At 37.5% G+C, this 22,967-nt stretch overlaps 1 protein-coding gene across 6 annotated transcripts in view; it reads left to right on the top strand.

Moving 5' to 3' along the window:
* ACVR1C (activin A receptor type 1C) overlaps window positions 1-22,967 on the top strand; it is a 73,477-nt gene that overhangs the window by 13,599 nt on the left and 36,911 nt on the right. For 5 of the 6 annotated variants that reach the window (XM_042948840.1, XM_042948842.1, XM_042948843.1 and 2 more), the window contains exon 2: window positions 19,035-19,265. In XM_042948840.1, the coding sequence (XP_042804774.1) occupies window positions 19,035-19,265 (231 nt within the window). Of the gene's footprint in view, window positions 1-18,180; window positions 18,227-19,034; window positions 19,266-22,967 lie in introns of those variants that run through there. The other variant, XM_042948841.1, reaches the window with a different exon arrangement.

Below are 22,967 nucleotides of genomic sequence, written 5' to 3'. Positions count from 1 at the left end.
AAGGAGGGATGATTGAAATGCAGTTGTCAAAACCCATAAAACTGTACACGAAAAAGGATGAATGTTACTATATGTAAATTAAATCTTAATAAGCCTGATCCTCCTCCCCAAATTGGAGAGCATGTATGAGAAGTAAGAAGTCTTATGTAAATCAAGAAGTCAGCTGATACTGTTTCACATTGGTTAATTAAGAGCAGCAGTATATTTTTTAGAGTTAATGTCCTATGATAATGTCCTAAAGAACAGCAACAACAATACGTAAAACTGCCTTTGTGAAGTGAGACTGTGGAGAGGTGGGTCACTCTTTAATTCTTCCTATGCTATTTTTTTTTTTTTTACCATATGCACTTATAGGGTCGGTTATATGAACAAAACATTTTAAAATTACAAATAATAGATTTGCTTTTGTTATATAACTTCTATATAAATAAGGGATTTCTGTTTAAACGGTTTTTGTGTGTATCATCCGCACTCTGTAAAATGGCATAAAGCAGATAGAACTGAAATCAAATTAGGATAAATTAGGCTATGTTTAATTCATTAGCCTGGAGTAGTGATTTCTTCTCTGAGCAAAGGAAATTGCAACTAAGGGACATCATCCATACATAGATAAAGCCCATTGTAAATGCAGCATTACTCACCTGCTCTTTTAGGTGAAAGCATTTGGTTCAACTTGAAAGGTCATTTATCACCTACGAGGGAGCACTTATGGGCTGCTTGGACTCTTTTTGTTGGTTTACTATAGCATTAAACTTGCTTATGGAGAAGTTTGCATGCATCAGCAGTCTATACATGGGCTCATTAATGCATTAACAAACTTCATTTTGCTGAGTTAGATTGGAGGGTCTCTTGTTCAGTACAGTGTCATGCACACAGTGGGCAGTCAGCATTTTCTTGATTGTCTTCTACACAGTCAGGGAGAGTCATTATACCTGTTATGACCCTCTTCCAAGACAGATTTAAAGACGAGGTGTCAAGTTATGGAAAGATCATCAGGCTAGCAAATCTGTTGGTTTACATTTCAGGATCAGGTAAGTTTTCAGTCTTGAGTGGGAGTCATTCTGTAATCATCACGTACCTGAATTTTCAGGGACAACCCTGCTTTCACATATGTCAGCCTATTTTTAGACCACAGAATTCCAATTTTGGGTCTGGAAAATAGTTACTGTACGCTGTGGGATAACATGGCAGAGGGCACGTGGGTATTGACCAGATTCCGCCAGCAGCGTTATTTTAAAGTCCTATGCAGAATCCCTATGATTTCCAAAACGAATCCCTGTGAATGAAATACTTTCACAGAGCAAGACATGATTTTAACAAAATAAGATGTTAGTATCTGATTACAGTATTGATATGTGTTCATTATAGCAGATTAGAGAAAGGAGTTGAAAAATAGAAAAATCATCTTTAGTTTTTACTTCAGAGGAAATCACTATTAATATTTAGATGTTATTTCCCTCTAGTCTTTATTTCTGTGCCTATGTATGTAAATTTAGATCATATCCTGAATGATTCTACTTTTAATTTAATATTTACAGTGAGCAATTTTCATTCTATTTGAATATTATTAAAAACAGCATATTATGCCATCATATGTTTTGTCGAAATTAAACATTTTGATTTAGGGAGATTTCGGTTATTTCCAATTTTTACTTTTGTGATTAATAGCTGCAATGGAGATTTAAAGTAAAATTTTGTTTTCCTGATTATTTCATGAAGAGGAAGTGGAAATACAATCACAAAGAATGTAAGCATTTGTAGGGCTCCTGAGACAAGCATTTCAGATTGTCCTCTCAAAAGTTTCTATGACCTGGTACTCCACCAACTATGAACAAAGGTGAAATTTCACTGATAACCCCTTGCCATTTCTGGGTGTTATAATTTACAAAATCATTTATGACTTGGCAAATAGAAATAATGTCTTTGTATTAATTTTACATTTTGAATCTCTAATGAGTCTTAAGTATCACTTTTCACATTTATTGACAGTTTTTCTTTCTCTAATCATCTGCTTTGTTCATTTTTCTACTGAAGCATTTGTCCTTCCCAAATTGTTTGTCAGACCCAAGAAATAATTGGTTGAGAAGGGAAGAAAAATAATGTAGTAACTAATGTAGGAGAGTGAACATTTCTAGATACATCCACTCTTTTTTTTTTAAGTTTATTTATTTTTGATGGGGGTGGGTTGGTAGAACATGGGTGGGTGAGGGACAGAGGGAGGGAGAGAATCCCAAGCAGGCTCCAGTTTGTCAGTGCAGAGCCCGATGTGGGGCTCGATCCCACGAACCATGAGATCATGACCCGAGCTGAAACTAAGAGCTGGACACTTAACCAACTAAGCCACCCAGCCACCCCTACATAACTTCCACTCGTTGATCGTGCTCAGATGCCAGAAGGTTTTTTTTTTTTTTTTTTTAACAAAAATGTCTATTTGGTGTCAGAGCTGCGAATTTTATCACCTTGAAGTGGCAGTCTACTACCAAAGAAGAAGTTAATCAAAGCCAGAAGGGTTGTCGGCCACACCAAGGGTTATATTTAGGGAGTGTGGTCTGGGCCTTGGATGTTGAGTCAGGATGCTTAACTCACCGAGCCACCCAGATGCCCCTGACCTACCTTCTAAAGCATCTATGAAAATCCCTAAAAGTATGAAAATTATCAATATATTTTTAAATTGTGGATTTAAAAATTTCACTTCCCATTCCTCAGCAATTACTCCCAGCTACCTTCTATGAATAGAGGGCCAGTTGATGCTGTCCTTTTCATGCGTGCATACTATGCATGCTGTATAGTCTATGAGCCAAACCTTTGAGTCCTGGGGTCAGTGTCAGAAAGAGGCCCAGTTGGGATCAGCCTCTAAGAAAAACTTTCCTTCTGTATCACTTGCCCTTCTCTTCCCCTTTCAACTCTTCACTTGCCAATCTATTTTTAGTTAGCTCATCTTACTTTGGATAGTTTCCTTTTATTTCTAGATTAAGAATTATCTATTCCTTACCATATCTGATCATATAAATGAATGTGGATCATGATGAAAATTTCTGACAAGTGAACCCCTGAGAACTCAAGGACTTTAATTCTTTGCTACTTTATTTTGAAACTTGAGATAATTTTGTCTTTTTTTTTTTCTATCTGCATCTTCTTCTAGCCCTGTAGTTTGACTCTTAATTATTGATTACTTGTTTCTTTACTGGTTATTTTTAATTGTATCCCTTAAGCAGGTGAGAGCTTCCTTAGCTTTAAAAACTTATGTTTTCTGGATGGAACTGGAGAGTGTTATGCTAAGTGAAATAAGCCATACAGAGAAAGACAGATACCATATGTTTTCACTCTTATGTGGATCCTGAGAAACTTAACAGAAACCCATGGGGGTGGGGAAGGAAAAAAAAAAGGAGGTTAGAGTGGGAGAGAGCAAAAGCATAAGAGACTCTTGAAAACTGAGAACAAACTGAGGGTTGATGGGGGTGGGAAGGAGGGGAGGGTGGGTGATGGGCATTGAGGAGGGCACCTTTTGGGATGAGCACTGGGTGTTGTATGGAAACCAATTTGACAATAAACTTCATATATTGAAAAAAAAAAAAACCCTTATGTTTTCATCCCGAATAGATTGACCATGTCATAGGCTCCTGTTTTCCTTTCATCGCTGAATTCTTTGTGGTCCTTTCCCGTTTGGTTTCTATCTTTTGTCTTTTCTACCTCCTGGAGATTGAAAACACAAAACTAGATTTCTATGACTTAATGGATCTCCAAAGTATGCGCTCAGATTGTTCATTTCAATCCTTATTAGACTGATATTCTCCTGAACAGTTTTCTCTGTGAACTATGATTCTAGGACAACTTCTTTTTTCTTTGGGTATAAAACATTTGTATTGCTCTTTCTGATACTTCATGGTGGCCATTGATGCATTCACTTCTTTGGGTCATATAACTTCAGAACATTTGGAAATCATCAGGACACAGAAGCCTCAAAGGCCACATTAACAGAACTAGGATTAGAACCTCAGGTCTCCTAACATGGACTTAAGTACACCAGACTTGATTAGAACTCCTGCACTGTTCTCTTTATGCAGGCTCATTTCTGTATGCAACAGTGTAGCAGTCTTTGCTTATCACTACAAGATGTTGCTGGAAATTACATCTTTCAGGAGTTGGTAATAATTGGCCATAGTTTCCCATGAGAACAGTATTAAAATTATATGATGTGTTCCTGACCAAGAGTTTACCATCAAGTAAATCACAGATTTGACAAACAATATATGGAATACAGGTCTGTAATGATCCAAAAATTCTATATCATCCTCCAGGTCATGTAAAATAGACCTAAATGTGCAGGTTGATCACACACAGTGTTAAGATCTGTGCCCCAGTACTGATGGAGGCATTGCATAGAGGGAGCTCATTGAGTTGAGCCTGAAAGGCCTGGTAGCCCGTTCACTACACAAGGAAGTCCCTTGTTAGCCAGACAACTGATCTGGGACTATTCGTTTTTTTTGTAGCTTGGGGTAGGTGGCTACTATTATTCAGCTTTTATTATTTCAGTTTTCCAGAATATCCATACTGAGTACAAATAGCCCCGTGGAATATTGCCTTTTCCATTTTAGAGAGCATTCCTGTGTAGATTGTGACCATGGATTGTGAACAAAACAAAGTACACAAACAGGTTGGCCACTCAAGCTCCACTTTCTGATATGTGGTCAACCCCCAGATTAACAGTTTGTATCTAATAAAGACAAAAGGAATATGACATTATAAAAGTAATTATGTTTTTCAACACTTGAAAATTTAAAAAGATATCCTTGATCTTGGCAAAGTCAGTCCTTAATGTCTTTATGTTCTTCCACACTTGGTTGGTATTATAATAACCTTTCTGTTTTGAAATGATGGTAATAGAGATTGCTTCCCTCTGGTCCCATGTTCTTCCTTAGGGAAAACAAAAATTTAGTGCAACCCTGGTTGAGTCCCAAATTATTTTTGGAATTTAACTTGTTGGTGAAATCTCCAAATCTGGTAACCACTATCAAGTATGATTTTATGTGACTATCAGCAGTTATATGGTCAATAGAGCCTAAATTGTAATAAGTATTTAGGGTTTAGTTACCAGTTTTTCGTTTTTCTTCTTATAATTTAGAAATATATCACTTTCTAAATAATATCAATAAATCCTGATCTAGCAAGCAGTGCCTTTCAAAGCCATTCTTCTCTACTGAGAGTGGTGATATTCAAAGGGGTTAAAGAGCAGAGGGCAGATTTTCTGATGAAAACACAGTGAAGTCACCACTACGTGGATTTGTTTTTAGATAAGCTATACATTTCATTTTGAAATCTTGACAGAAGACTGGAGGTGTGAGATTTCTTTGTTTAAGTAGATATGGGCTTTAAAAATGCTTGAGAAATGCTACTGCAGTGTTGAGGTCATTCTGTAAAAAGCAAACTGTGTCCTCTCCCTGCTACACCTAGGTGGTACCCAGGTGCATCGGAAAAGCACCCATGGGCATGACCAGCCAGGAGCTGACAAGTCTGGAATGCACTCATGCCACTGCCTGGCTCAAAGCCTGAGGGTCCCCGTGACCCCAGCAGGGGCTGGCAAACCAGTCAGGTGAAGAGCAGGCAGAAGCCCCAGGACCTTGCCCTGGGTAAGGGCTCTAAGCCACATCCTGCAACTCCAGTGAAGGCTGAACTTTTCCAACCAGAAGCTGAGGCCACGGGACCTCTGAAGCAGTGCCAAAATGCTTGTTGGGACTGGGAATGGAGTTCTGCGTGGAGGGTGGGTGTGACAAGAACACATTAGCAAAATGGGGGCAGGTTAAAGTCTGTACATATCAGCCCCACAACAGGAGACATTATTACTTCACTGTCTGCTGGGTGAGGACTGCCGTGGTATCCCCAGGCTGGTGGGGGCTGACTAGAGGGTCTTTGATGAGCTGAGAAGGTAGGGTGGGACTATGAAGGAGGAGAGAGGGCTGGGGATGGTGAAGAACAATTGTGCTCCTTAAGACTCAACTTAAGGAAATCTTACCTGCCTGCTCCTACCCACTCCCACCCCAGGTTAGATTAAGCATTGCTCAACCTCTGTCCCCCAACACATTGTGCACACATCAGTGACTCTTTTACCACACTATCATGATGTCCTTTAACTCTACAATTCCTTTAGGGAATGGTCTTTTCTCTTTTCTTCCTTCCTACCTTCTTAGCTCTTACCATGGAATTTGATGTATAATAAATACTTGGGAAAGTAAATTTTATATGTCAACTTGGCTACGCCATAGTATCTGCATGTATAGGCAAACACCAGTGTGGATGCTGTTATCAGGCATTTTTTCAATAAGATTAACATTTAAAGCAGTAGATTTTCCTTGTTTTGTTGAACTGTTCTACTGTTTTTTGTTTTTTTATTTCTATATCACTTATATCTGCTCTATTCTTTATTATTTTCCTTATTCTGCTTGTTTTAGGCTCTATTTGTTCTTCCGTTTCCAGCTCCGTTAGGTGTAAAGTTAGGTTGTGTATTTAAGTCTTTTATTACCTTCTGAGGAAGGCCTGTACTGCTATTACTTCCCTCTTATGATCACCTTTGCTGCATACCAAAGGTTTTCGATTGTCATCTTTTCATTTGCTTCCATGTATTTAACCTATTCATTCTTTTTAAAATTTTTTTTAAAAATGTTTATTTATGTTTGAGAGGGGAGGGGCGATACAGAAAGAGAGGGAGACACAGAATCCGAAGTAGGCTCCGGGCTCTGAGCCATTGGCTCAGAGCCTGATGCGGGGCTCGAACTCACGAACTGAGAGATCATGACCTGAGTCGAAGTCAGACACTTAGCCAACTGAGCCACCCAGGGACCCCACCCATTCATTCTTTAGTAGGATGTTCTTTAACCTCCATGTATTTGTGGTCTTTCCAAATTTTTTCTTGTGGTTGACTTCATTTCATAGCGTTGTGGTCTGAAAATATGCATGGTATGATCTCAATCTTTTTGTAGTGGTTGAAGGCTGATTTGTGACCCAATATGTGATCTGTTCTGGAGAATGTCTCATGTGAACTTGAAAAGAATGTATTCTGTTGCTTTAGGATAAAATGCTCTGAATGTATCTGTTAAGTCCATCTGGTCCATTGTGTCATTAAAAGCTATTGTTTCCCTGTTGATCTTCTGCATAGATAATCTGTCTATTGTTGTAAGTGGGGTGTTAAAGTCCCTTGCTGTTATTGTACTATTATTGTATTATTGTAAATTAGATTCTTTAAGTTTGTTATCAGTAAGTTTATATATTTGCTCTCCAGTTGGGGACATAAATATAATTGTTAGATCTTCTGGTTGGATGGACCCTTTTATTATGATATGGTGTCCTTCTTCATCTCTTATTACAGTCTTTGGTTTACAGTCTAGTTTGTCTGATACTAACATGGCTACTCCAGATTTCTTTTGAGGTCCATTAGCATGATAAATGGTTCTCCACCCCCTCACCCCTCACTTTCAATCTGGAGGTATCTTTGGGTCTAAAGTGAGTCTCTTGTAAACATTTTTTAAATGTTTATTTATTATTTATTTTTGAGAGAGAGATACAGAATGCAAGTGGGGAAGGGGCAGGGAGAGAGGGAGACACAGAATCTTAAGCAGGCTCTAGGCTGTGGGCTATCAGCACACAGCCCGATGTGGGGCTCAAACTCATGAAGTACGAGATCATTACCTGAGCCGAAGTTAGACACTTAACCTACTGAGCCACCCAGGAGCCCCTAAAATGAGTCTCTTGTAAGCAACATATCAATGGGTCCTGTTTTTTTTAATCCATTCTGATACCCTATGTCTTTTGGTTGATACATTTGCATTCTGAGTAATTATTGATAGATACAAATTTAGTGCCATTGTATTACCTATAAAGTTGCTATTCCTGGAGATTGCCTTTGTTCCTTTCTAGTCTTTGTTGCTTTTGGTCTCTCCCGCTCAAAGGGTCCCCTTTAATATTTCTTGCAGAGATGGTTGTGTTCCTGAAGTCCTTTAGTTTTTGCTGGTCTTAGAAACTCTTTGTCTCTTTTTATATTCTGAAGGGAACAATCAACAAACTAAAAGGCTACTTATGGAATGGGAGAAGATATTTGCAAATGACATATTGGATAAAGGGATAGTATTCGAAATCTATAAGGAAACTCAACATCCAAAAAATAAATAATCCAGTGAAGAAATGGGCAGAAGACATGGAAAGACATTTCTCCAAAAAAGACATATAGATGGTTAACAGACAACATGAAAAATGTGTTAAACATCACTCATCATCAGGGAAATACAAATCAAAACCACAATGAGATACCACCTCACACATGTCAGAATGGCTACAATTAATAACTCAGGAAACAACAGATTTTGGTGAGGATGTGGAGAAAGGGGAGCCCTCTTGTACTATTGGTGGGAATGCAAACTGGTGCAGCCACTCTGGAGAATAGTGTGGAGGTTCCTCAAAAAAATTAAAAATAGAACTACCCTCCAACCCAGTAATTGCACTAATAGGTATTTATCCAAAGGATACAAAAATGCAGATTTGAAGGGGTACATGCACCCCAGTGTTTATAACAGCACTATCAACAGTAGCCAAATTATGGAAAGAGCCCAAATGTCAATTGACTGATGAATGTGTAAAGAAGTTGTGATATATATTCCATTATGTATGTAATATTTTCATTACTCAGCCATCGTAACCAATGAAATCTTGCCATTTGCAATGATGTGGATGGAACTAGAGTGTATTACGCTAAACGAAATAAGTCAGAGAAAAACAAATACCATATCATTTCACTCATATGTGGACTTTAAGAAACAAAACAGGGGGCACCTGGGTGGCTCAGTTTGTTAGCATCCGACTTCAGCTCAGGTCATGATCTCACAGTCTATGAGGTCGGGCCCTGTGTCAGACTTAGAGCCTGGAGCCTACTTCAAATTCTGTCTCCCTCTCTCTCTCTGCCTCTCTCAAATATGAACATTAAAACATTTTAAAAAAAGAAACAAAACAGATAAGCATAAGGGAAGAGAAGGAAAAGTGAAATAAGTTAAGAACAGAGAGGGAGGCAAGCCACAAGAGCCTCTTAACTATAGAGAACAAAGGGAGGGTTGCTGGAGAGGTTGGGGGGGGGGGATGGGCTAAATGGGTGATGGGCATTAAGGAGGGCACTTGGTGTGATGAGCATTGGGTATTATATGTAAGTGAGGAATCATTAAAATCTACTCCTGAAACCAGTACTACACTATATGTTAACTAACTTGAATTTAAACAAAATCTTGGAAGAATAAATAAAATAAAATAAAATAAAATAAAATAAAATAAAATAAAGCACTAGACTTTCCATAAAGCAGATTGCTCTCCATAATTGGGTGGGACTCACCAAATTCGTTGGAGGCCTTAAGAGAAAACAAACTGAAGTCCCCAGAAGAAGAGGCAATTCTGCCTCCAAAAGGTCTTCAGACTTGATCTGCAATATCAGCTCTTCCCTGCAGTCTACCCGGCAAATTTTGGAATAAGTGTCTCTCTCTCTCTGTGTCTGTCTCTCCCCCCATGTATATATTTTACAATGCTATGTATACATACATGTAAATATACATATACATCCTACTTGTTCTGTTTCTCCGAAGAACCATGGTTAATACGATATTCTTTAAATAATAATTTAAAAATTAACATCTAGAAATTTACCATAAAGTAATCCCCTTATCACCTGTCAAAGAGATTTATTTATTATATCTATTTATTATCTAATACCATAAGCAAATTACATAAATCACAAACTGCATACATATAGAGGTTAAGTGAATAAAACACACACACACACACACACACACACACACACACACACACACACACACATAATGATGGAGTATTTCCTGAGCTTGAGGGCAAAGGAAGAAAGTGCTGAGTAAAAGATTGGTTGATATGATTTCCATCTGTTGCATTAGTTTTTTTGATCTCTATAAGTAAAGCTCCATAGAAAGATATTTGGAGAGGATGATAACACTAGTCATTTTGTAAATATGGGATTAGGGGTGATTTATTTTATTTTACTTCTTTATATTATGTATATTGCTTGACTCCTTTTTGACAAGGTGCAAGTATCTTTTTTTTTTTCAAAAACAATGAAGATGTTACATTAGGAAGAAGCAAATAAATATGAAAGTGGGAAAAGTTACATGTAATACCTATGGCAAAGGGTTTCTATCTTTATAAAGAGCTCTTTCAAATTGGGAAGAAATTTCAGATTTAACAGAGAGTTAAATGACATGGACAAAAAATTCACCCAAGAGGAACTTCAGAGGAAATATTTGAAAAAAAAAAAAAAAAAGTTCAACCCCATTAGTGGGGAAATGCAAACTAAAATAAGTTGCAACCTCCATCTATCATTTTATTAAGGTTTTAGTGAGAATATCTAATGCTGACAAGTGTATGTGAAATGGGTATTTTCATTTAAGGCCAATGGAAATCTTAATTGATAAAATTTTTCTGGAAAGCTATTTGTCAGTGTCTATTGAGAAGGTCTGATGTTGAAATTCCACTTCTGGGACTCTAGCCTAAGAAAATAAATTTGGTTAAAGATTAATCCACAAACATATTCAGTAAGGTGTTACTTAATTGCAAAAATGGGAAACAACTGAAATGTCTAAAAGCAAGAAAATGCTGGATGTCATCCAGTTACACTAATGGTAGGTCTATGAATGCTGTTAAGTGACTATAAACAAGATATTATAAAAAGCTCATGATATAATGCTAATAGACTAAAAGAGCAGCACTCAAAATTGTGTTTATAGGTAGAATTCAACTATGGAAACCTATATGGAACAGGGGCACCTGGGTGGAGCAGTTGGTTAAGCATCCGATTCGGCTCAGGTCATGATCTCATGGTTTGTGGGTTCGAGCCCCGTGTCAGACTCTGTGCTGACAGCTCAGAACCTGGAGCCTGCTTCAGATTCTGTGTCTCCCTCTCTCTCTGCCCCTCCCCCACTGGCAGTCTTTCTCTCTATCTCTCTCAAAAGTAAATAAAACATTAAAAAAAGAAAAAAGACTGGAAGATAACATACCACAATGAGAATAGTTACATGGTTGTGAATCTTTTTATATGTTTGGCCATTTAGCATTAATCTGTGTAGTTTTTCACACTTACTAATTTAATGCATGTTTCTTGTTTTTTATCATCTGTATACCTTATTGTAGGTGTTGGGGATGTGATGGTAGATGAGGCAGGAAAGATCCTTGCCTTCACAGAGTGTTCTTTCTTGTAAGGCTGATACAATGAATAGGCTAACTACAGATTTCAGTATATACCAGAAAGGATGGGGAGCAGATCACTTGTCAAAGAGGAGACTGTGAAGATTTCCCTGAGGTGGTGACATTTGAGCTGACACTGAAGAATTAGAAGGAGAGGAAGAATACTACAGCAAAGGGAACCGTGAGAGCAAAAACCATGAAGTGGGGAAGAACTTATTTTCTAGAACTATGAAAAGGAGACCCGTATGTCTGAAAGGCTGAGTTAAAAGAAAGGAGGTTCAAGAAGTGGGAACAACCCAGACCTACTAACCTATAAGGTCACAGTCATGACTGTGGATTTTGTTTTATTCTAAATACAATTGCAATCCATTGAGCATACCTATTTTCTTAACTACAAGACAACAACAACAACAAAAACCCAGATTAAGAGGACAGGTTGATGAGGCACCATTTGAGCTGCCAGCCTAAGCATCTGACTTCTCAAATTAAGTGAGAATTCCATGGGAGGGTGGCAGAGGATACGTGTCTTGCGATCAAGAACACTCTTCTTCTTTGACATGATGCTCTGATACGGGAGACCCCAAATGAGGTCCTTTTCTTACGTACATGGCTACGAAATCTAAAGCTGGCCAGAGGACTGCAGGAAATGTGCCCTCCCTAAGGAAACAAGGATTTACTCTAAGAGATGTCACACTATTGCCAAAAGCAGTCCTCATGCAACTCTGCCCCTGCCAGCCTGCTGCAAACTACTGCCTTGACTTCCCAAGGCAAGAAGGAAAAGGCTGTCCTCTCCCCGGCACAGAATTCTGCATTTTCATGCTTTCATGGGGGGCATTTTAAGAAAATCCACACAAATAATTTTGTCATCCCCCTTTTAGATTAGGTTGTGCCCCTTTATGGTTGCCATACACACACACACACACACACACACACACACACACACACACACACACACGTGTGTGTGTGTGTGTCCCCCTGCTGTAGGAGCTTCGGGGCTAATGTTCTTAATGGTAGTTTTGGAAAAGCCCTTCTTTGAAAAGTGAGCTTCACATTTAATACTATGCTGAGAAGCAAAAAGGTTAACCTGATCATTTTTCTCTTTTAAAAAATTTTTAAGTTCCCTAAAAGCATTTGACATTATGCCATAGTGCATATCTTTTCTGTATATGGTCACAATTTTGAGGCGGTAGGTAAATAAGTAATATAATCCTGACCAACTTTAAACGTTGCTCTTTTTATCAGCCATTTAAACGTTATTGGAAAATGTTTTCATTTCCATTTAGTAGCGTCAGATTGCCATAGTTTGGTGTTACTGAATAGCCTTCGGTCTCGCATGCCATTTCTGTGATCCTGTGTCTATCTAATTGAGGGATTAGATAAGACTCTGGGTGTCTAGCCCAATTCAGACCGGCTGTGAACTTTCTCTTCACTTCTGAAAAATCTTATGCCTATGTTGGTTAAGGCATTGGATCATCGTATGAGATAGGACAGGATAAATCATCTTTAATACCGACTGGAGACATTTTGTCAGTTTATGAACTAGTAGGATCCTCCTATCCACTGAACAACCCGTGTGTGAATTTGGGGGTTTAAGCCTATCCTTTGGGTGCTCTCTCTTTTTAGCTAAGATAACGCTGTAGTTACTTATATTGAGAACGGCGACCCGGGCCTAGAGCAGAAAAGCACTGTAAAGTGGGTGGGATCTTTAGAAATCTCCTAATCTGCTTCCTGACCTTATTATCTCTCAGGTGAGGAATCTAAGATGGGGAGAAGTTGTGTTTGGTGGTTTGTGGTCGAGCTGAAACCTGAGGTTTATTTAGTGTTCCTTGTGGACTGCGGACATTCAAAATGGCTACCTCTGTAATTCAAAATGTGTTGGGCTCTTCCTGATTACAGCCCGCAGCCGAGAGTGAAAACCATTCTCCTGGATAGAATCCCTCCTGTTAGAGTTGTTCCATTCCTTCTCAGCTATAAGGATGAGGCCTTCCTGAACAGGGGACATAATTGCCACTTTGCGCAAAGGAACAGTTTCCTTTGTGCCGGGTATATTCTCATATGTTAGGGGTTCTGACTGTCCTTCGATACAGCCTGGCAAGTAGAATTTCTACAACTTGAATCTCTATTGAAAACTCATCTGGTCAAAAAGTTTGTATTCAGATTTCCCATATTTTATGAAGGCGGCTTTCTTTCTCTATTATATTTTTTCTTACCGTGAAGAAAGATAAATTATTTGAAATGACCAAATGAGAAGAAAATCAATGTTGAGAAGGAGTAGAAGGGAAGATAGGTCTTTGCCTGATTTCCTTTGACCCTGTCTGGCTTCCCTTCACGTTCACTAGTACTAGTCGTCCTGGTGTTCTTTTCAGATTCAGCATATGGACGAGCTTGACTTGTTCCTTTGTTAACTCAGAAGCCTGCAAATGATGAAAAGATTACATATTCAACCGGTCAAATTTGAGACAGTTTTCTGAATTAAAAAAAAAAAATTGTGTTCAATAGCTTGCTCAAAATTAGGGAAATTGAATCAACTAATGTCTGGAGAAGAGGAAAGGGTATGTGTCAGAAATTTGTGTAAGGCATCAGTCAATAGATATTTTAGCATATAGACCCAAAATATAGGCAACCGACTTTTTGAAAACAGTATCCCCTTTAAAATAGCTAATATTTCCCAAACAAATACTTGGCCTTTTAACAAGAATAGTACATAGATACAAATTGATAAATTTGGGTTTTTTTCTACAGTCTGATGGTTTTTACACTTCTGGACATCAGGGTGTGTTTGCCATCACATGTAAAGATGGATGAAAATTTATTTTCTGGTTGATTAGGAATGTGCACATCCTAGGGTTTCATGTGGGTAACAGATGTCTTGTGAGTAACAGATGTCTTGGCTTTTACAGACTAATTGGCAAAAAGGGGGAAAGGGGGCTTATTAAAGGGGTGGGAGGAGACACAAGAAAAGTGCAATCTTTCTTGTGGGGAAAACTCTAATGGACCTCCTTATTACGGGTAATTACCTCCTTCTTCAACTTCATTTGCTATCCCTTTCCATATGACTCAAGTACATTATAATGGGAAAGTATAAAATAAAGAAACATAAGGCTGGACTGCTGTCTGCTAACAGCCAGATTTATCCTGTCATGGAATATTCTAGTATAATTGACTCAATTAACATCAGTCTTTTAAAAAACAAAATATGAAAGCATAAGTCTAATCACTAAGGGCAGCTTATGTTTCAATTGGCAGCACAAGGGTTCTATGTTGAGGGTGGTTGATATAAATATAATTTAATTATATACCAAATGTGACCATAGAGTGGTTTGGTGGGAAATGAAAAATGCAAGACTGAATATGTTGCATGTTAGATATACGTCTTAGGTTTCTTTTAGTTTGCTGTTTGTGTTCCATCAGTGCTATAGTACTGCCAGTTGACCTGGAATAAATGAGAATATTTAACAGATGTTTGAAGCCATTATCAGCAAATTCTGTTTTGTCAATGTTTTCCATCATGCACCACTTAAAGTAAGGTGGCATTTACTATGTTGTAACTCTATCACCTAGGTCGGAATTAATCTTCTAATTGGTACCTTTTAATTAAAACTGAAGGAAATTTTTATAGCTTATTAAACATCCAGGGAGTATCCACATTCTTCCTCGATAAGAGCTAGTATCTAATCATTTTTATAAGGAGCTAGTAGTATTTCTAAGAAAAAGTAGCAGGTTAGGTACTTCAATGTTTGTGCTTAATACAAAACTTAGACAACCTGAAAGGTAAGGTTACTTCTGTAGATACAAAGCACATGATGACTGACTTTTATTTAACTGCTTGTCTCCTCAGAAAATAAGTGGGTAGAATTTGTTTTAAAAATACCAACTGTATTTCAAAAGGTAATTAGGACAGTACAGATCAACACCTCAATGGTCAAGTGTTAATTATTAATTTCTTTCTGCTGTATTAGAATTGTGTTTTATTCAATTGCTAGAAACCAGCGAGGTAGCAAAATGGTTTGTGTACCTGTCTTTTTAAAAAATGTGTCAGCTTTGGTAGGGCAGAAACAACATCGCTTGAGTAGTCTAATAACTGCTACATTAATTCAGTCACTTGATCTTTTTGAGCCTCATTTCATTCTCTATAAAATGGAGATGGTGACAACTAACTCCCACACTGTCACTGGGAATTATACGTAATGATAAACACACGTGAAACTAATGTATGTTTAGTTGTTGAGTGCTTTATGGTTGTCTTCACCCGGTGGACCCATATTCCATAGTTAGTTGCCTGGATTTCCAGGCTAGGCTTCTCTTGGAAATAGAAAGTTCATGGAGACTTTGATGAGGACTCTAGTAACAACTGGTTTGAGACTGGGTGTCAGGAGAGTTCTTCTTCCCAACTTCAGCCCCTTAAAATATGAGGGTGAAGAATGACCACAGTGGATTAAGTTTCTTCAACATCAGCGTTTTCTATATTTTATAATTCTAAATTTCCATCAAGTACAAAATCTTAGAGTCATAAAATGGTGGCACTCTATGATATTTCAAGGTTTTGGGATACATGGCCCTGACCCGGGTTCATTTTCCATTTTCAGAAGAAGACACTGAGGCCCTGAAGGTTAAATATCTTCTCTAAAGTCAATGAGCAAGTTAGTGACCGAGGTAGGACTGAGACCTTCTTTTCCTGAGTTCTGTATCTGGACCATGGCCAGACACCATCCTGCTATGTGGCTGTCTAGGTGCTAGCCTGGGACGTTAAGAGAAGGAGAGCATTCAACTCACTCCACAGAGTAGAAAGGGATGCATTTCTTTGTGATGCCTTTTAAACGGTCTGTACACCCTAGTTCATTCAGCCATTCCTTTATGGATTATGAATGTATTTCAATTGTTACATAATACAACTAGCTTTACCTCTTCTAGTAGGAGAAAGCATGGTCACTAAATGTTTCCATAATGCTTCCTGTGTGCCAGGCATTGTTCTAAGAGCTTTACCTAGATCAATTTATTCTTCACAACAACAGTATGAGGAGGTATATTCTTCTTCTCCTCCTCTTTCATATAAGGAAATGGATGACCAAAATTCAAAGCTAGTATAACTGGGATTTGAAGGCCTGTGGCAGATCAGTCGTAGAGGTACTAGAGAGATTCCACCGTCAGAAGACACCTAGGTGGATGGATAGTCATTATATGAACTGTCTTTTATGTAAGGAAAGTGACTTAAAATATTTTTCAAATCACCTGGATTTTATATATCTAGCTCTACTGAATCCTAATCAGTGTGGATTATAAGGTTCGACTGTAGCACATAAATATCAACAAATGAGTATAGTTGACCACTGAACAACGTGGATGTTAGAGGCACCAACGCCTCACACAGTTCAAAATCTCCTTAACTTTTGAGTCTCCAAAAACTTAACTACTAATAGCCTACTGTTGACTGGAAGCCTTACCAATAGCATTAACAATTAACACATATTTTCTTTATGATATATATTATATACCATATTCTTACAGTAAAGAAACTACAGAAAATAAAATGTTAAGAAAGTCATTAGGTGAGGATGCCCAGGTGGCTCAGTCGGTTAAGTATCTTACCCTTGATTTCGGCTCAGGTCATGATCTCGTGGTTCGTGAGTTCAAGCCCTGCATCGGGCTCCAGGCTGATGGAGTGGAGCTTGCTCAGGATTCACTCTCTTCTCTCTGCCCTTCCCCCATTCTCATCCACATGACTCTCTCTTAAAATAAATGAATAAACATTTAAAAATTAAAAAAAAAATCATTAGGAAGAGAAACTACACTTATAGTACTGTACTGCATTTTAAAAATAATTTTTTTTAATTTAGTTTATATATTTTGAGAGAGAGAGCAAGCATGAATGGGGGAGGGACAGAGAGAGAAGGAGAGAGAGAATCCCAACCAGGCTCCTCACTGTCAGTGCAGAGCTTAATGAGGGGCTCAGACTCATGAACCATGAGATTACGACCTGAGCTAACATCAAGAATTGGATATTCAACTGACTGAGCCACCCAGGCACCCCAGTACTGTACTGCATTTATTGAAAAGAAATCCATGTATAAATGCACCCGTGCAGTTCAAACCCATGTTGTTCAAGGGTCAATTGTGTATTTATTTATATTAGTCACCCCTAGAATAAATGGAGGAGTGAACTATGTGCTTGGTGCAACGTTGGTAACAAAATTGTATTATGACTGTATTTCTTTTAGCCCATAGTAATAAAAATGTTTATAGAGAGGGTATCTTGCCAATCAAGAAAGATTACCAAAGAAGAGATCATTTTTGCTTTTCAGTATGTAATTTGTTCTTTCTTACACACCCAGTTATGAAGGAATATTATCCATATTTGTTTTTATATTGGTGTTTGAAGTTGAGGATAAAAATTGTCATTTATGTATCAAATACTGTGCAGTTAGGAAATTAGCTCCAATTTCAGCAATTAGCAATTTAAGGTCTTTAATTTCAGTAAAAATGATTTTATTATAAAATTTGGTACATTCAGATAATTGTGGGGAACAGTTATAATTTAACAAAAAGCTCATTAGAGTAATAATACAAAAGCCTTATTTAGTATTGTACTATTTAAAAACAGTGTAATTAAATAAAATTTGAATAAATTGTCACAACCACTGAACTTCATGGTGAGAGATACTTTACATCAGGACAGAAAAATATGGCACCACTTTGAACATGGGAGTAAATGTGTATGTGAGAGGTGGATGTGTGTGTATGTGTGTGTGTGTAGTAAGTGGGGAAGAGTGAGGAAACTTGTGCAGTGAACAGATTAATTTAGCAGAGTCTCAGTTTTGAAATTTTATTTGTGTAGATATGTTAAATTCTACTGTTGATGTGTTATGTTTTCTGGAATAGGTGTGTTCATTAAAGAGAAGTGCCTGAAGTCATGGTCTGTGTTCAAATGACTCTTCTTTTGACATGTGTTTCTTAGCCAAGAGGGGAAGTGTAATGGCTCATCAGTGCCTTAAAGGTACTGTGGCAATAGCAATAATATTAAAATATCATCGAATATAAATGTAAAGGATCACACTATTATTTTTAGAGTGGTAGATTTCTTTTTTTTAAATTTTTTTAACGTTTATTTATTATTGAGAGACAGAGAGAGACAGAGCATGAGCATGGGAGGGACAGAGAGAGAGGGAGACACAGAATCCAAAGCAGGCTCCAGGCTGTGAGCTGTCAGCACAGAGCCTGACGTGGGGCTTGAACTTGGGACTGATGAGATCATGACCTGAGCTGAAGTCGGATGCTCAACCGACTGAGCCACCCAGGTGCCCCAAGAGTGGTAGATTTCTATGGTTAGGTTTGTGTTTTGCACATGTACTTGAATGTTTAAAGGAGAAAGGGTAAATGAACAGAGCACAGTGGATGTTTGGTTACACAGCTCTCTGACCACACTTTACAAGAGATGCTGGACAGTCCCCCTGGGTTTCTGTGTTACTGCATCCTAGCATTTCACAGGAGCTATTGACTTAGGAATAAGCCAGTTGGGTTTAAGAAGGTGGGATTTAGACCGTGGACAGGAAAATGATTTTAAAATATAGTCGCAACTGAATAAATTCACAAAAATACAAGTAATAATAAAAGATGATTGGGCCTCCTATTTAATAAAACACATGACTGAGAGGTACTAACAGTGGGAGCATGTGTTTGCCCAATGCTGTTCATTTAAACCCTACCTCAATTTTCATTAAGGTTGAACTCTTGTACTCAGGTATTATGAAATAAATTTGTATGATGTTTTCTGCATCTTCAAGCTTTCTGCCTTACACTTCCAGGATTGAAGTGTGTATGTCTTTTGTGTGACTCTTCAAACTTTACCTGCCAAACTGAAGGAGCATGCTGGGCCTCGGTTATGCTAACCAATGGGAAAGAACAGGTGATCAAGTCCTGTGTCTCTCTCCCAGAGTTGAACGCTCAAGTCTTCTGTCATAGTTCCAACAATGTTACCAAAACTGAATGCTGCTTCACAGATTTTTGCAACAACATAACACTGCACCTTCCAAAAGGTAAGGCATTTATCTTTGTTCATCCCAAATGTAATTTTACTATCGGGAAATTAGAAGCCTGGTAGAAATCAAACTGTTGGATGTTTCTTTAAATAAGAAAATCTGTTTTACAGTTCCCTCCTTATTTGACTGGTAATATTCTCTAGAGCACAGCTGAGGTTGATTTTTTTTTTTAATTGCACAAGAGTGTCAAAACATTGACAACAGCATAACAATTGTGATGTTTGTCCATGTGAGTTGTATTTTTAGAAGTGATTAATGGACCTAAAGTAATATGTCCGTTTGTATGGATTCTTGTAAAGGAAAGAAATTAAAATGTATACCAAGAAAAAAAGAGAAAAGAGAGCAAAACTAAAAATAGTAGATTGCTGACTTCTATGGAGACAAAATCTTTTTTCATGGGCACCTTCTGCGTATCTTCTTTGCCTGCCTGCCTGCCTGCACGCGAGAGCAAGCACTCATAAGCAAGAAGATGGAGGTAGAATGGAATGTAACTCTTCATTATTGTGCACATATATTCCTGCCTTTTCCCCAATTTCGTGGTGTTTTCTCCTAATTTACAAGACACAGAAAATCTGAAACTCGTCTTTTATCAGCAATGTGGAATCTGCAACTTTGGGGGATATTAAGGGGCAAGTCATTAAAACCACAAGCCAATTTATGACATGAAAATGTTCTGTAGTGGATTTTCTTTCATATTTATCAATTTGGTAAAAATTCAGTGCTTACTGATGTGTTTATATCTACACGCAGATATATAGTCTTCCTTACAAAGCAACATGTTAAGGTACTGTTATGCAGCCTCAGGTGTTCCTGTATCACTATATCGATATTCTACTGTAGTATTTTTAACCCGTTCTTTTTTTGTATAAATTCACTGTCCCCCTTTTTTGCTGAAGGACATTTATTTGTTGCGGAAACTTGGCATCACTACCACAAATGAGAAACCAGTTTACTTAGTGTAAGCAAAAGATAACTATGTACATAAACAAAAAATAGCTACTGTATTTCAGTTAGGCATTTTGTATTTCTTTTTGTTTAAAAGAGAGAAGAATATGATGTTATAGACATACTGGCCCCAAATGAGGCTTTTTGATAATACAGAAACACTGAGAGAACTAGAGAGAAAATATTGTGTGATTCAATGTCATTTAAATCGTGTTTGCTGACCACTCCAAGTCGGTTCAAAAACCCTTAGAATCATTTCTGAGGGACATGTACCACCACTGGTATTTGTCCCACTCTTTGGGAAACACTGTTCTAGAGCTTTATCCTATATACTGCAGAAGAAGCCATACTTGGCATATTTCATCCCCAAGGCTACTTGCAGTCTTGATTTTTTAGACCACATTTATTCTCTCTGTCTCAGATTCCATAGACATCCTTGATTTGGTGGTGATCTGGCATCTATGCTGGGTACTTTTCTTCCCTTAGACTTTCTCCCATGGTTATCTGTGGGCCCAAGACACGCTGAAGTGAAGTGAAGGCTCCCTCTACCTTATGCTGTCTTCCCATGACCAAGATCCAAAAGATTAAGGAGGGGGAGGTAGGTCTCCGCATTAGCCTGTGGCCATGGCATCTTTGATGTGTCTTCCCAATATTGAATTACCCACAAGACCAGGTTCTGCCAGTCAGATTGGGCACAAGGCAGTATTTTGACAGCAACAAACGGTCTTCGAGGATAACTGGTTCATATGCAGTTGGGCAAATTAAAGATACTTAGTGCAGCTAGAATGTAGGTCTTTTCCAGCCCAACTATAAACTCTGCCTAACTACCGAGAAGCTTATGTTCCACCCTCAAGTCCAGGTAGGAACCAGTCTGTTTCAAAAATCAATGTTATTGAGGTACAGTTGGGATATAATGAAATGCACACAATTTGATTGGATGGTTTGATGAGTTTTGACACACACATACCCCATGTAACCACTATCACATTTCCATCACCTCAAAATGTTCTCAGTCAATCCTCATTTTGACTAGGGCTAGACGACTGATCTCTTTTCTGTCAGTGTAGACTAGATTTGTTTTTTCCCAGAGTTTCGCAAAAAAAGGAGTCCTTATGGAAGATATTATTTTGCATTTGGCTTCTTTCACTCAGAATGTTTTTGAGATGTATTCATGTTGTTGGATGTATTAGTAGCTTGTTCCTTTTTTACTGCAGGGTGATATCCCATTCTATGGATCTCCTATGGCTGTTTTACCTGTTCGCCTCCTGATGAGTGTTCAGGTGGTTTCCATGTGGGGATTGTTGATAAAGGTGCTGTGAACGTTAATGTACAAGTTTTGGGGTATGTTTTTTTTTCTTGTGAGAAAATATCTAAGACCAGAATTATAGGATCATATGATGAGTATCTATTCATTTTACAAATATTATCTCCCAAGTAGTTTTGAAATTGTACACTTTTACATCCCCAGCAGAAATGTATGATGAGAGTTCCGTTTGGTCCATACTTTTACAATCATGTGTTAAAATCAGTTTTGTTTTTTTTTAATTTTAGCTATTCAAGTGATTGTGTAGTAGTATTTCATTGAGGTTTTAATTTGCATTTCCCTGATGGGTAATGGTGTTCAATTATTTTGATGTGCATATTGGACAGTTGCATATCTGCCTTTATAAATGTCGAATCTTTCGCACATTAAAAACATTGGGTTACCTTCTTATGGTTGAAAGTAAAGCTTCATTATATATATGGAAACCAGTCCTTTATCAGATATGTGTATTCTGACTTTTTTTCCCATTCTGTGGATTGCCATTTTGTTTTCTTGAATGTGTCTTTTGCAGAGTAGATTACAAATTGATGGATTATCTATTTTTATTTCTATGTTTCATATGTTTCACGTCCTAATTGAAGAAGTCTTTATGCAAAGTTCATAAATATTTTCTTTTATGTTTCTTCCAGAAACATAATTTCTTCCAGAAATTTTAACATTTCAGCATAATTTAGGCCTGCATCAGTTTAAACTTAATTTTTCTTACTCTGTGAGGTTTAGGTGAAATTTATTTTTTTATATAGACATGAAATTTTTCCAGCATCATTTGTTGAAAAATCTATCCTTTCAATTACTTTGGCACTTTGAACATAAAATGACCATATATATGTGGGTATATTTCGGGCTTCTTTATTCTGTTCGAGGGTTATGGATGTCTCTATTTATATCGCTATTAAACTTCCTTTATTAGTGTAGCTTTGTAATAAGTATTAAAATCAAGTCGTGTGACCGCTCCAAATTTGTTCTTTTTTAAAATTGATTTGGATCTTCTGAATCCTTTGCATTTGCAATTCCATTTTAGAATTGATTTGACAATTCTTACAAAAACACATGCTGAGATTTTTATTAGATTGAGTTGAATATATAGATTATTTGAAGAAAACAGTCATGTTAACAATATTAAATCTTTTGATCCATGAACATAGCATGTTTCCTCATTTATTGAGTTTTTCTTCAGTTACTCTTAGCAGTGTCTTGTGCTTGTCAAGAAACAGGTCTCATGTGTATTTTCTTGAATTTATCGCTAAGTAGCACATGTTTTTGGATGCTATTTCTAATATCTCGATGTTAATTGTTAGTATACGAAAATGAAATTAATTTTGCATATTGACCTTATTTCCGACAAGCTTGCCAAAGCACATTATTTTAGTGCTAGTAGCTCTTTAAGAAATTATTTGGCATTTTCTACATATGCAATCATCTTATCTGTG

Source organism: Panthera leo, chromosome C1, assembly GCF_018350215.1.
Source record: "Panthera leo isolate Ple1 chromosome C1, P.leo_Ple1_pat1.1, whole genome shotgun sequence".
Taxonomy (NCBI): domain Eukaryota; kingdom Metazoa; phylum Chordata; class Mammalia; order Carnivora; family Felidae; genus Panthera; species Panthera leo.
The sequence above is the reverse complement of the archived record's forward strand: the minus strand, read 5'-3'. Positions and strand labels throughout refer to the sequence as shown.